Source organism: Lissotriton vulgaris, chromosome 4_1 (genome assembly GCF_964263255.1).
Source record: "Lissotriton vulgaris chromosome 4_1, aLisVul1.2, whole genome shotgun sequence".
Classification (NCBI taxonomy): domain Eukaryota; kingdom Metazoa; phylum Chordata; class Amphibia; order Caudata; family Salamandridae; genus Lissotriton; species Lissotriton vulgaris.
In genome coordinates this window covers 2,008,600,677-2,008,616,638 of record NC_141691.1, presented here as the reverse complement: position 1 = coordinate 2,008,616,638, position 15,962 = coordinate 2,008,600,677, and the positions used below count along the sequence as shown (strand labels likewise).

Below are 15,962 nucleotides of genomic sequence, written 5' to 3'. Positions count from 1 at the left end.
CCAGTGGGCGGCAGGATTCGCCATCCCCTCCCCCCACTGGCGATCAATCACATCGGACAGGTGGGTTTTGTAAATAGTCCGAAGGGGCTACTCCCTCCTCTTCGAGACTACCCCTCCTTCCATGCCACAGTCTTTCCATCGCATGTCAGAGGATCATTTGGCGCTTCTCCGCCAGGAAGTCTCCTGGCCAAGGGAGCTACCGAGAGGGTCCCTGCGGCAGAAGTAGGTCCTGGTTTCTATTCCCACTCGTTTGTGGTGCCTAAGAAGGATAAAGCCCTGCGTCCTATTTTAGACCTCCGTGTCCTGAACCTTTTCCTCTGGAAGGAGACGCTCAATGTTCATGTTAGCTCAGGTCCTGTCTGCCCTCGATCTGGATGGTGGCGCCGACATTGCAGGATGCCTATTTCCATATTCCGGTTCTGCCAGTCCACAGACGCTACCTTCGGTTCACAGTAGGCCATGAGCATTTTCAGTACACCAGTCTCCCCTTTGGCCTTCCCAGTGCCCCTTGGGTATTTACGAAAGTGATGGCGGTGGTTGTAGCTCATCTGCGCATATCAAGGGTTCCAGTCTTCCACTATCTTGACGACTGGCTGTTGAAAGGTGGGCTCGCCCCAGGATGTGGGTTCACTATGAATGTGCCGAAGCCACACCTGACTCCCTCTCAGATTCTCCCTTTCATTGGAGCGGTTGTGGACACAGTGCTGTTTCGGGCCATTCCTCCCGAGCAGCGAGTCTGGGATATTCGGGCTATGATACCGATGTTTCAGCCTCTCTCCTGGATGTCGGTGAGAAAGACCGAGGCTGCTGGGCCTCCTGACCTCCTGCATTCTGCTGGTGGATCATGCCAGATGGCATATGCAGGCTCTGCAGTGGGATCTGAAGTTCCATTGGGTGCAGCATCTGGGGAATTTTTCAGACTATGTCCAGATCTCGGAGGGAACTGCATAACAAATGCAGTGGTGGCTATTGAACCAAGCTTGGGTGAGAGAGGCAGAGCCCTCTTCCTTCCCCAACCAGATCAAACAGTGGTGACTGATGCATCACTCCTGGAATGGGGCGGCTGTGAGAAAGTGAGTTTCTGTTGCAGTACCCCCCCACTTTTTGCCTGATAATTGATGCACTTTTCCTTTGTGTGCCCTGAGTCCCTGCCAATCAGGTACCCAAGGCCTGTGTTCCTTCCCTAAAAACTGTACTAAAGCCTAAACCCAATTGGCATCTCTGGCCACATGTCAGCCCCTAGTAAATGGTACCCGAGGTACCCAGGGCATTGTGACCAGAGAAGACCCCTTAGCGGCCCTGTACACTGACACACACACACACATACTGCCTTTGCAGGCTGAGTGCCCTGGTGCAGAACTACTAAACAGTCCACATGGTACACATCTGTGTGCCATGCCCACAATCCCACTGCCCTGGCATACATCAACCACCCCTCCAGCTGGGTGCCCTATGCCAGTGGTGTGGGCACAGGTGCATGAGCCCTGTGCCCCTACAATACCCAGGCCATTCCTGGACACTAAGTGCAGTGATGCCAGTATATGGTGCTGGGAGGTTGTCATTACGAACTCCTCAGCACCATAATGGCTACACTGAAGGTTGACCAGTTTGATATCAGACTGCTCAGAAAATTAAACCCACACTGATGCCAGTGTGGGATTTAATGTAAAATGCACTACAGAGGGCATCACTGAGATGCCCCCTGAAACCTAAACCTACTATCCACGTCTTGTCTGAGAGGCTGCCTAGGCTGTCACTCAGCAGGCATGTTGCCGGACCCTTGGGTGGAGAGCTCCCGCTGTCCTGGGCCTGCAATAATGCACATCCTGGGACGCGGTGCCAAGCCTCCTCCCCCAGGATGGGCAGAGGAAGCTTCAAAGGCATTCCGCCTTTGTGAGCTTCTCCAGACCACTTGCTGTACTCAGCAACTGGCCCCCACCAGTTCTGACCCCCACTCTGGCGGGAAGACTGGCAGGAAATCCTACGTCAGAAAGGGGGGGTGCCAGCCTGTGCCAACCCCTCAGGTGGGAGAGGCGAAGCACGACCCCGGGCCCCGGCCATCTTGAAGATGGGGAACCTTGCCCAATCAAAGCTAGGCTCCTGCCCCCCTCCCACAGGAGAGGAGCAGGCTAGGGGGTGTACCCACCCCAGGACAGGGACCCATTGCTCCCTGCCCTTGTCGTACCTGTAACGCCTCTAAATTCAGTATTTAGGGGCACCCTGAACCTTTTTCCACAGATTCAGATTACGAAACAAGAAAGAAGATCAAGGAACACAAAGGCCTGCCGTGCAGCTGCTAAAAAGAGGGAGACACCAACTGATTTGGCCCCAGCCCTACCGGCCTGTCGACCCTCGAACCTGCTCCTGTTAAACCCCGGCATCTCCAGTGGTCAGCAACCTGAAAAACCCCGGAGGACCTGACTGCCTTGTGACTCTGACTAGCGGAGTCTCTCACGAGCAGTGGTACTGCTCAAAGCAAGTAACAAGCCCTGGCATCAGCCCGGAACCGCAAACTCTGCACACTCTGCACCCGCCAAGCCGGGCCTGTGCCGGAGTGAATCAAGACCCTGAGGACATCCCCCCGGCAATTCTTACCTGGAATCCACTGCCCAAGGACCCTCCTCGACGACCCCAACGACGCCTGCAGCCTCAGGACAAAGGACCCCTCTGACCGCAACCAGCAGGGGGTAAGATTTTCTGACCACAAAAGACACCCATGCACCTGGCGCCCCATGGCCCCCTGTGCCCAACTCCTGGGTGCCTACCTATCCTCTAAGATCCCAAGTTACCCCTCGAAGTGTTGGCCGCACCAGAAGATCTTCCGTCCCCGAAGCCTTTGTTCCCTTTTCAAGATCTCCATTGAATACCATTGAGCGCCTGACTGCTCAAAAGCACCCTGCACCCAGCCGCTCGAGTGCCCCTCTCAGTGCAACCTGTACACTATCCTATTTCCCCATTTGCCCTGAGCAAGTGACCAGGAGCCAAACTCCCACAGCAGAGTGGCTTGCTAGCCAGCAGCCACCAACCAAAGGCCCCCTGCCTCTCATTGGATAACATTGGGCCTAACTACCTCTGCACCTGACCCCCCTGTGCCGCTGAGGGTGTACCGACGACTGTACCTACCTGACCCTGGGGGACCCTTGAGTCTATGCCCAGAACCTTAACTTCACCAGTAAAGTACTCACCTGCAAACCGATGACTAACTTTCCTGCCATAGGATCACATTGACTGGTTTGACTCTAAAAATCTTCTAAGTGTGAAGTTTTGAAATGTTAAAATATAATATCTAAAATCAGCCGAATAACGAATTTCGCATTACTCACCTGTGATCAGGACAGAAGCCAGTACTGTACCTTGTAGCCCAGTACTGAACTGCAAAAGTAATCGCAACCGTGTTTGCTAGTAATCTAAATTTCTTCCATAGGAAACCATTGACTTAGGTAGAGACCCCAGTGCTGAACCTAGGAGTCCAGTACTGGATTACAAAAGTAACGAGAACCTACTTTAGCTGTGCTTTGAATTTCCTTCCATTGGATACCATTGCTAGTTTTTCACTGAAAAGTTTCTAAGTGTCAACTTTTAAAATACCTTTATATTCTTTAAAAATCATTGCAATAACTTAAACGTTTTTACTAAACTGTTTTCAGCTTAGACCCCAGGACTGAATCTAGGATCCAGTCCTGAAGTTACAAAAGTGATCTATAAAGTAATCAGCTGCATTTGTGTAGAAAAACCCATTGAGCTCAATGTTAAATTGTTTAGAATTGTGTTGCCTACTGCAACCATTTTACCTATTGTGTGTAAAAAGTTTGCCTCCTTGCGACGTAATTACATGAGTACTCGTATCGAGAAAAGTATATTTTGATACCTGTTGGTTCTAAAAATAAAACAACTATATCTTTGGAAATGAAAACAATTGGCCTAGAGTTCAGTTCTTGAGCGTGTAAAACCTTTTGCTGACTGAGTGTGTTCAACAAATGCTTTACACTGTCCTCTGGTACTGCCTTACTGCTCTACCAAGCTACCACTTTAGAGAGTAAGGTCAGACCTGACTTTAACCTCTGTTATACCTCTGGGGATTGTGGACTCTATACACACTGTACCTTACTTTGGTCCAGTACATATAGAGCCACTTTTTCACAGTGGCTATCTGGGAGAGGCAGAGATCAGAGGTGTTTGGTCTCCGGCGGAGTCCCGGCTCCATATCAACCTGTTGGAGCTCTGGGCGATCTACCTGGTGTTGAAAGCATTTCTTCTATCTCTCATAAGGAAAGTGGTGCAAGTTCTCACCGACAACACCACCTCTATGTGGTACTGCAACAAACTGGTCAGGGTGGGGTCGTGGACCCTGTGTCAAGATGCTCTTTGCCTCCTGACATTACCCTGGTGGTTCAACACCTGGCAGGTTCTCTGAACTCCAGTGCGGACAAACGTAGCCATCGTTGTCTTCACTCAGAGGTAGTGCAAGATCTCTTTTAGAGGTGGGGGGAGTCTTGGCTAGATCTGTTCTCCACTGAAGAGAACGCGCAATGTCCGCAATTCTGCACATTGGAGTTTTCAAGGCGGCACTCGCTCGCAATGCTTTTCATCGCGAGTGGAGTTGCGGCCTCTTGTACTCCTTTCTGCCTGTACCACTTCCGCCCGAGTGCTGTAGAAGATCAAGCGCGACCAGACCCAAGTTATTCTTGTGGCTCCGGACTGGAAATGAAGAGTATGGTATCCCGAGCTCTTGAGCATGGCCATCGATCCTCCAGTCAGACTGCCCCTTCAGGAGGATAGTCTGTCACAGCAACAGGGGAGGGTTCTTCACCCGAACCTATCGAGCCTCCACCTCCTTGTGTGGAGAGTGAGCGGCGACACACAACTTTTGACCTTCCACCCGAAGTCTGTAATGTAATTTGGCAGCCTGGCATCCCGGCATCTCTCAACTAAAACGATATACGCCTGTAGATTGAATACGTTTGTGGCTTGGTGCACAGGAAAGGCTTTTGATCCCCTTTCTGCCCTCTTTCTGAGGTTCTCTTGTATATATACCTTCTTTGGCTGAGCAGGGCTCTGATCTGGGTACTCTTAAATGTTATCTTGCAGCTATCTCTGCTTTCCTTTGGCTCCCAGATCAACCCTCTTTATTCAAGTCTCCTATTGTAAATAGAATCTTTATGGGCACTACTCATCTCTTTCCTCGATCTCCTTTCATAATGCCAGAGTGGGGCTTAAATCTTGTTCAAACCTATCTTGTGTGCTCCCTTCGAGCCTCCTCACAACTGTCCTCTTGGGCGCCTCACTCTGGAAACTGCTTTGCGTGTTGCCTTGACCACTGCTCGCAGTGTGAGTGAGCTTCATGCTCTATCTTCCATGCCCCCTTTCTTCTCTGTGTTGAGTTTCAACAGGGTGTACCCTAAAAACTCAATGACCTGGGTCATAAGGTAAGTACAAATAGAAAGGGTCAGTTTTTTGTTTAATCACAAACAAATATTCTTGTGTGCCTATCTTCATAACTACTTAAGTTCACCACAAATCAATGTCTTCATTCATTGACAGAGTTTATTTAATGAACATGAGATCATATAGTCTGATGCTTATCAAGTCTCAAAGCCCAAGTACATTTATTTTCAACTGTTTAAATCACAGCTAATTACTCCTGTGATTACAGGTAAGGAAAATCAATCTGGTCATTCAAAGTTGTCAATGTAATTTTCAAATCATTACACAAAACAGTGCTCACAGTGAAATAGAGAGAATGGGGGTGTTGAAAGAGGATGGGAGTGATAGGATGGGTGGGGGACTGGGTAAAGTTAGTGTGACAATAGTACCATCACATTGAAATCAGTAGACCTTTACAATCTAAATTGAACAATGGTTCCCTAGAGTCATCATGCATAGGATGGATTAGTCCAATTCATTAGTGCCTATGATGTGGAAGTATGGTGTAGTCTGTTTCGACCCCGCTTGAAGTTAAGGCTTAGTCACGCCTCATTATGGGGTCTTCCTCAGGACATAGTGATGAGGGAGCACATTCTTACACCGGCTGCGGCTGAACCATGTATGGGGGGCCTTCAAGCGCTCTCTGTATTCAGAGCGATGCTTGGATAAATCTGTGCGTAGTTCGCATTATCGTTATGAAGGAAGTCTTGTCATCAAAGAAGATGGTATCCGTGGATTACCATTGGTTGCTCAGAAGGTCAACACGTGACAGCGCTCTGGTCTTCGCCGTCGCTGCTGCCGTAGTACGGCAGTAGCAACGGCGAAGACCAGAGCGCTGTTTTGTGTAATGATTTGAAAATTACATTGACAACTTTGAACAACCAGATTGATTTTCCTTACTTGTAATTACAGTAGTAATTAGCTGTGATTTAAACAGTTGAAAATAAATTTATTTGGGCTTTGAGACTTGATAAGCATCAGTCTATATGATCTTATGTTCATTAAATAAACTCTGTCAATGAATGAAGACATATCGATTTGTGCTGAACTTATGTAGTTCTGAAGATAGGTGATCAAAGAGGGAGAAGTCCCAATGCTTCCTTAAGAGAAAAGCCTATTGTGTATACCCCCTCATAACTCAAGATACCATAAAGTTAGCAACCACGTTTCAAAAATAGTGCAAATATATAAAAATAAATCAGTATAGAAATTGTACAATTTATTACATATAATGCATTGATAAATACAAAATTACAGTGCCATACAATAAGATTAAAAATGTGTCAATTCACATAAAGAACAATAAAATACAGTTTGTCGACGCAGCGTTTCGGTTTGTGTAATAACACCATCAGGACAATGTTCTATTTAAAAAGAAACATACAATTAGATAAACACATCTTATAATATATCATTCTTTTTACATTCTATTCCTGTAACTCATAACACTAGGTTGTCACTTGTCTGGGACATGATTAAAATACAATTAAAACAAAACAGTACTAGCAGGCACTTTGACTTATATTTGCATAAGGTTCTAATTTTGAGTTATGTGGGGTCCTACTTATTCTGGGGATCGGCACACAAGAATATTTGTTTGTGATTAAACAAAAAACTCTGACCCTTCCCTTTTTTTCTCTGTGCATCCGGACAAAGTGGTGCTTAGGACAAGGCCCTCATTCCTTCCTAAAGTAGTTAACCATTTCACATTGGACAAATGATCACTTTGCCCACCTTTTTCCCACCTCCACACCCTTCCAAGGAGAAGGAGAGACTCCACCTTCTGGATCCTAAACGTGTGCTGTCCTTCTACCTTGACCGTACAAAAGATTTCCGGGTGGAGAGTCCACTCTTCGTTGGCTCCGTAGGTGCCAAGAAAGGTCCGGCTGTTCAAAAGCGTACAATCGCTCGATGGGTAGTTCTTTCTATTAAAGTCTGTTACGCTTTAGTGAAAAAGGAACCTCCAGTGGGGCTGCGTGCTCATTCTATCAGGGCAGCGGCAGCAACCCCTGCATTGGAACGTGGAGTCTCACTTCTTGACATCTGCCAGGCGGCCATATGGGCATCCTTGCACACGTTCACCAGACATTACTGCCTGGACAGCCAAGTCTGGAGGGACGACTATTTTGCCCGTTCGGTCCTCCAGTACATTCTGGTGTGAAATTAGTTCGCAGACCCTCCACCGGGGATGGTAATACTGGGGTATCTATTCTAAGGTAAGGAATCTACAACTAACTGTCTCTTTCAGATGAACAAGTTACTTACCTTTGGTAACAATGCCCCACCTATCCTACCTGTTCTGCGAACCGACTTCTAGGGATAGGGACTCCGTTACTGGGCACGGATTGTGAGACACCAGTGGTCAATATCTTTCATGGTTCCGCTCTTCTACCGTGGAAAGTAATGTCAGAACTGACGTGAGTGCGCAGGAGCGACGTCTAAGTAGGCACCACAACGTCATCCCGGTGACGACGCACTCTGACGCCTGTGGATCCGTTCTGACGCCTGTGGGTAATTCTGAAGTAAGGAGTCTACAACTAACCTATGTCGCTTACAAATACATCGTTAATAATGGTAAGTAATTAGTTCTTTAGGTTTATCCTGCTGTTCCTTGTTCATCTTGAGCTGGTTCCTTAGTGGGTGAGGTTCTACATGGGCTAAATTTAGGGTATAATAAGCTCTGTTTGAACATGCTCTAGGATAATTAGATTTTCCTGACTAACCATGGTATTTGTAATCTGTAAATCAAATTGAAATGTTTTCTTATGCAAACTGCTTGATTTGAAATTGTATTTTTTCTCTTCCATATTTTCCCTTTCCTGTCTCCATTCTATTCTTTTTTTATCTGCACCTCTACCCCTATGCCTCTTGTCTGACTGGGTGGCAACATTCAGTTCTCTTTCATTCCTTGTCAAGTTGGAGCAGCTGGACCTTGGCAGCAATGACCTGGAAGTCCTGGTAAGAGACCATGCTTCTGTCCCACCTTTGTAGAAAATTAAAGATTAAACCTTTTAAGGACCCTCCTCACATTTACTTATACATTTGAATTGGCCATTGGCTTGCTGCATGGGTGGGAAAAGAGCAGATTTATGTTGCCCAAATTAGGTCCTGAAGCACATGTCTAAAAAGCTACATTATGAGGTGTACTCTTTGTGCATTTAACAGAGGTGCTCCTTCCTCACCCCCTTTAATTCAGTTTTCTTCTTTGACCACTGGATTGTTGCTCTCTGTATGGTAAAATGATGCTCTCTACCCCACCACTTATGTTCACTGTACAACGAGCGGATTACAAGTACCAGAGTACTCTTGCATAACAATGCACTTGCTTATGTTGCATCCACATTGAAAACAGAATTACACTGATAACACATAATGAAATAGTTTTTTTCAGACTAAAGATGTATTTTCACTTTTGAAGGCAAAACAATTCAGTTGCTTCTTTTTCTTGGTAGGTATCTACTGTCATTAGACTGAATCTGAGTAGCTTGAGATCTGATAGAAACATCTAGCCCCAGATTCCTTACCTTTGAACTTCCAGGAGTCAGGCTGGATCCGGAAAAATTTTCTTAGCAGTACCCCATGCATGCCGGTAGGTGTCCTGTGTCAACTCCACGTGACATCGCCGGGGTTGTGTTCGTCGTGACGTCTGCGTCGTCAATATAACTGCCACTTCGGGGTGCTTACGTCAGTTATTTTCTTTCTGCGCCAGCTAGCACAGATCCTTCGAAGAGAGCTTACCCCCTGTAATTTTTTGACAGACTTTTATCCAACTTTTTCTCGACTTCTTTTGGTATACTAGGGATGTCCAGGAAGAAGACCACAGGGTTCAAGCCGTGCAGCGTCTGTCACCGCGCCATGTCAGTCACGGACCCCAACTTAGTGCATCTCTAGTGCCTGAAGCGCAACCGTTGTGCTCTGATTTCCGGGCCATGGCACCCAAAGCTTTAAGAGAGTGGTCCCTAAAGCTAATTGGGCAGCGACTGGCGCCTCGGAAGTCACCCTGTTGGTCTCGATCTCAGTCGAGAGGAAGGTGTGAGCACTGCTCCGGAGGATCGAAGTACTCTTCTTCCAAGTCATCAGATAAGAGGCATCACAAAAAGCACAAGAAGTCAAAACCTGCTTCAACATTGCCACGCCGGTCGTGCGAAGAGATGGAGGAACCTCTTCGTCGAGACCCTGCTCCATGGAGCAGGTGTCTAGGTCAGCTACACGTTGCCCTCCCTTCCTGGGGCCGGGAGCGACTCCCGCCCAACTTAAGGAGTTCTATGACATCGTGTGCGCCATATTTGGGTGGCCCGACACTGCTGGCGCTCATTTGGGCCCCGAAGTCTTGGGTGAAGGAGTCCTCGTGGGTTCTGCGCCTTCACCTCCACAACGACCTCCCCTAGCACCGCGTCCAGAGCCGAGGTCCTAGGCGTCGCGTGCACCCACCGACGGCACGTCCCCAATCCTCATTCCTGACTACGCGGGGCCGGTAGGGCGTCCACCAACGCAGAGACCGGCGCCGACTGAGCAGTACGGCTTCATGCTGAATAATGGTCCCTATCCTGAAGGGTTATGGATGGATGAGGAGGATTGGGTGGGGAAGCTGGACTCCTTAGAAATCCCGCTACCCCAGGACCTGGACCAGTATGTGGAACTGGGTGATGCCAGTGACCTGGACACCTCCCCAGCTTCTGGCATGCTGTCTCCCCCTAACCAGGCTATGGAGGAGGGGGCATCATTTACTGTGGTGGTGTGTAGGGCTGCATAGGTCTTGGACCTGCCGCTTCCTACGGTAGCAGTGAAGTCTAACCTCTTGACAGAGGTTCTGCAGCCTGTTGTCTCCAGCTGAGAACCCTTGCTGCCTTTTTAATGAGGCCTTGACGGATGTTCTTCTGGGCGCCTGGTCTAAGCCCAGAACAGGGGCTCCTGTGAACAGAACGCTTGCCTGCCGCCATCACCCAGCGCCGGGCAACCCAGCTTTCCTCACCACCCACCTCACCCCACAAAGCTTGGTGGTTCAAGCTTACACTTCCCTTGATGCATTCCCTTTTTCACCCCCAGACAGGGAATCCAAGAGACTGAAAAGCTTTGGGAAGAACATTTTCTCTTCCGCCAGTCTAGCATTGCGGTCGGTGAACACTGCATGCCTTTTGAGACATTATTCCGAATCAATATGGAATATAGTTGCCCAGGTGCTGCCAGAGTGTTAGAGGAGGACCGGATTCTACTCTCCCAAGTCATTTCAGATGAGAGAGATGCAGCGAAGTTCGCCATCCTATGTGGCTTGGCCACAATACACTCGCTGGGCAAAATGATTTCCATGACGGTGGCCATGCCTGGCTGGGGACTTCTGGTTTTTCGGGGGCTATCCAGGCTAATCTTATGGACCTGTTCTTTGATGCCTCTCATCTCTTCACTCACAAAGCAGAGGCCACACTTGAGCATTTCAAAGACTCGCGGGCTATGGCCAAGTCCTTGGGCCTCACCACAACATCCCGTCCTGTGCCTGCTTTTCGCTCCTTTCTTGGCTACGGAATGGGTTATTAACAGCCCTAACCCTATTCTAGACAAATGGCCCGCAAGTTCAGCAACCTCTGCGAGGCTGTGGACGAGGTTTACCACAACTCAAAGGGTTGGGAAGCCAGAAATAGAGCCAAGCCACGATCCCCTCCTCTGCCGCAAAACCCTCCTAGTCTGATCCCACCAGGATCCTTCATGACCAGTTGGTGGCAGAAATCCGCCATCATCTCCACCACTGGCGACACATCACCTCGGACAGGTGGGTGTTGCAAATAGTCCAAAGGGGCTACTTCCTCCTCTTAGAGACTAACCCTCCATCCATGACAAAGGATCACCTTACCTTACTCCGCTTAGAAGTAAAACTCTTCTGGCCAAGGGAGCTATAGAGAGTTCCTAGGCCAGAAATAGGCTGTGGTTGTTACTCCTGCTATTTTATGGACTCAAAAAGGGATGGACTCCTTTGTCCTATCCTCCATCTCAGCTCTCAACGACTTACTCAAAAAGAAGTTCAAGATGCTCACTCTAGCTCCGATCCCATTTGCCATGGATTCGGGAGACTGAATGGTAGTTCTGGACTTGCAGTATGTCTATTTTCATGTCCCCATCCTGCTTGCCCCTCGTCACTACTTGTGTTTTACGGTGGGGCACGAGTACTTTGTTTGCCATGCTCCTTTCCGGCCTCATCAGTGCCCTTGGGTGTTCACAAAGGTGATGGCGGTGGTCGCAGCCCATCTGCGGAGATCCGGTGTTCGATTCTTCCCCTATCTCGACGACTGGTTGTTGTAGGCGGACTCGTCCCAAGCAGTCGTCGCCCAACTCCAGACTATGTTGAACCTCTTACATTCACTGGGGTTCACTAGCAATGTACTGAAGTCGCACCTGATTACCTCTCAGACGCTACCTTTTATCGGAACGGTCCTGGACACAGTGCAGTTTCGTTCTTATCCTGCCAAACGGCGACTCCAGAATATTCAGAGCAGACTCAGGTGAAGGTGCCTTGCGGATCACGAGTGGCATTTCCATCCGTAGGTGGTACGAAGTCTTTTAGCGTGGGGATAGCCTTGATTAGCTCTGTTCTCTTCCGAAGAGAACTGGTAATGTTAGCAGTTTTGTACGTTTTAGTTTTCAAGGCCGCTCTCGCTTGGCGGCGCTTTTTGTCACGAGTGGAGCTCAGGCCTCCTGTGTGCCTTTCCACTCATACAAATCCTGCCCAGAGTGCCCAAGAAGATCAGGAGCGATCCGGCACAAGTGGTTCTTGTGGCTCAGGATGGGGCACAGAGAGTATGGGATATCCAGAGCTTCTGGCTATGAGCATCAAACCTCCGATCAGGCTGCCACTTTGGGAGGATCTTCTGTTGCAGCAGCAGGGGCTTCCACCAAAAACTGTCTACTGTCTGCCTCCTTATGTGGAGATTGAGAGGCGACAGCTGACAGCTTTTGACCTTCCTCCCAAAGTCTGCAGAGTTATTCTGTCAGCCAGGCGTCCCTCCATGAAATCGGTATACGCCTGCCGATGGAACAGATTTTGTCAATATTGTACAGAACTGTCTATTGATCGCTTATCTGCCTCTGTCAGATTTTCTTCTGTTTATCCTTTCCTTGGCCCAGCAGGGCTCTCTTGGGTACTCTGAAGGGCTACCTTTAGACCCTCTGTTTTTCTCAAGCTGCCAGATCAGCCTGTACTTTTTAAGTCCCCTCTGGTGCAGAAGTTTGTGAAGGGGTTAACCCACTTGTTTCTCCCTTCTCCTTTTCTTATGTCACAGAGGGACCTTAATTTGGGCCTTACTTTCTTAATGTGTGCACCATTTGAGCTGCTGCACAACTGCCCTCTACGGTTGCTCATTATCAAAACAGCTTTTTCAGTGGTGAATACCTATGCCAGATGGGTGAGCGAACTGGAGGCACTGTCATCTAAGCCACCTTATCGGACAGTCTTTCTGGACAAAGTGGTTCTAAGAACTAGGGCATCCTTTTTGTCCAAGGTTGTAACTCCCTTCCACCTGGGACAGTTCATTACTCTGCCTACTTTCTATGCACCTCCGCACCCTTCCAAAGAAGAGGAGGCTCTCCATTGTCTGGACCCAAAAAGAGTGTAATCGTTCTACCCTGATCGCACTAAAGAGTTGTGGGTGGATGAACAACTCTTTATATATCATGTTGGGCTATCCTCTGTATAATGATTTCTTATGCCTTAGCAAAGAAGCAGCCTCCCAAAGGCCTTAGGGCCCATTCCACCAGGGCGAAGGCAGCCACCACAGCCCTCCAACGTAGAGTCCTAATGGCTGATATCTGCAAGTGGCCACATGGGCATCTCTGCACACGTTTGCCAGACACTATTGCCTGGATTCTCAGGTTCACGGAGAGGGCCTGTTTGGCCTATTTTCTGGTCTAAAACTTTCCGCAGTCCCACCTCCGAGGGAGGTATTGCTTTGGTATCTTTTCAAAAGTTAGAAATCTGCAGCTAGATGTCTCTATCAGAAGGACAAGTTACTTCGGTAACGCCTTATCTGGAGAGTTAATTAGCCGCAGATTCCTTACTGACCCACCCATCCTTCCCACACTGCAGAATTGTTGTTAGTGATACAACAGGGATCTGTGCACACGTCAAATTATTGCAGTGTAAATACTGTAGGAAATCATACAGCACAAGAACAAACAATGAAATGCAATGGAAGTCTTGATAGATGTATTCCTTCAATCTAGATTTATTCACAACGCCCAGCCTAAATATATGGCTAAATCTGGATTGAAGTAATATATCTATCAAGACTTCCATTGCATTTCATTATTTGTTCTTGTGTTGTATGATTACCTACAGTATTTACACTGCAATAATTTGACGAGTGCACAGATCCCTGTTATATCAATTGTGTTTGGATCTTGGTCCTAACTGGAGGTGATGGGTTATTCTCCTTTCTGTGGCACCGTCAGAATAGTAACTTAAGAGAGCAAAATAACGTTACACAGGGAGGCGCCAATTTTGATCGATAACAAAAAAACCTGTTCCGTTGTCTTGTAGCTTCAGAATTGTTGTTAGTGTCAGGGCTGTTTCTCTTCAGGTCCTTAGCTGTCTTTTTTAACACACCATGGTCAGTCACTTCATGACTCCACGCTTCTGGCATTGAAGGACGTAAAAAGTACGGACGTCAGCGTCCCGAAGTGGTGGTTATATTGATGTGCACGTCACGACAACAACAACTCTGACGACATCACGCAGTCGACTGACGCCACCTACAAGTGCGCAGGGGTACTGCTAAGAAAAATACTGCTATAAAACATCTTCCAGATCCAGCCTGATGCCCGGAAGTTCAAAGGTAAGAAATGTGCGGCTAGATCATGTCTCTACCAGTTAAGGTGTCACCGAAGGTAAGTAACTTGTCCAAAATTGGCATCCGTGGAGCCACAGACTTAGTTGGCAGAACTAACACAGTAGCTCCAGCTCAGCTGGTGCTGTATTTTTTCTGTACATCAGACACTGTTATTTTAGAGATTTTCTACCAGTAGCTTTGTGATCTTTTCCCACCACGTTATCATATTAACTTGTGACCTGCTGACCAATTGGAAGTGGACTGGTCATATGGTCTTCAGGCCTAGCACATGATACTGAAGACTAAATCCCATGTTTGCAGATGCACCCTGAGGCCATTAGGGAGAAGGAAGCCAAGCTGTCTGCCATCTGGGATCCATCCTTTATTATGTCCCCCAAAATGCAGAAATAGTGTATACACTGTAGTGTTCCTTACCTGAGAAGAACAAAGATTTCAAGAGTTTGTCTTCTTGTCACAAGTCCATGTTTGAGTGTTTCACTGTTAGTGTAGTTTGCCAGTTTCTGTGGAGTTGTTTGACTCTTCAGTGCTAGTCACTGTCTTTGAAAAGCTTTATTTGAAGTGGCAATAGCACATGAACAGTCTCCTGCTGCTTCAAATGTAGGACAGATAGAAGCTTTCTGTACTACCATGCTGATAATATTTGGTTTGAACCCTGCTCTGGTGGCTTTTATGAGCTTTTGTTACTTTTGGTTCAATCTGCATCTGAGCTGGTGGATTTGGCCCAGGTCCTTCACCCTCTGGTGGGGCTTTAGGGCCAATATTGATTCTATTTGAGCAATCCTCAGTTTTCTTTTTTCTTTCAAAGTTTTATATAGCACGAACTTGACACGAAGGTATCGGGTATCAGAGCGCTTTACATGAGCACCAGTTACGTTACAAAAGGACACATTCCTTTTTTCTGTTAAGCACAGGGAGATTAAATGATTTGCCCAGAATCGCAGGATGTTGAGCCTCATTGCTGAGGCTCTAACCCGGTCCCCCAGATTTGAGATTGACCACCCTAGACCGTTAAGCCACATCCTCTCACCTTCTTGAATGGTCCAATTAAGTTGGCAGTGCTGCACTTTCGGATAAATAGATGTTCTACTGCTGAGATATGAAAGCAGGTAGATTCCATGTTTGCCTCGGATTTGGGCCTGCCCAGCCTTTTTGAACCAATGACATTCTCAGAATGATGGTGAAGATGCACTGACTGATGGCATTTTTGCCTAATTTGAGTTTTGATCTACATGTGCCAGTTACATTGACACATCACCTGAGGACCTACGCTTCCCTACAGAACGTTGTTCATGCTTTGGGTAGTTATTAACAATAATGAAAAACTGTAGAATTGTTATGTTTTCAAGTTTTTTCCAGTTGAGAAGTCTAACCTCTCTTCATGGATTCGTTCTCTTTAAGTCATCTGAAGCTGTGCTACTATTTAATGAGACCATCCTCAACACTATCTGTTGATATGGGGGAAGCCCACTTTGCGTCTTCTGTACAGAGAAGGCAGTGATAAGACCTGCGCCAACATTGCCTGAACAGAAACACTCAGGCCCGCCGCAGACCTGAGAGTTTGATGGTGGAACAAAACTCTCCCTAACACTTTCCTATGAATCCATTCTAACAAACATTTGAAACATATTGATCCCTTGGGAAGAAATGTCTTGCCTCAAGAAGTCGTAGCCTTTCTGTTCAGGTGTCTATCTCGTGCATGATAGT

At 47.5% G+C, this 15,962-nt stretch overlaps 1 protein-coding gene across 24 annotated transcripts in view; it reads left to right on the top strand.

The window, feature by feature from the left end:
* The window catches only part of SCRIB (scribble planar cell polarity protein), a 668,035-nt gene that overhangs the window by 266,846 nt on the left and 385,227 nt on the right, over positions 1-15,962 (top strand). For all 24 annotated transcript variants that reach the window (XM_086966382.1, XM_086966383.1, XM_086966358.1 and 21 more), the window contains exon 6: positions 8,319-8,382. In XM_086966382.1, coding sequence (XP_086822508.1) covers positions 8,319-8,382 — 64 coding nt within the window. The remainder of the gene's footprint in view (positions 1-8,318; positions 8,383-15,962) is intronic.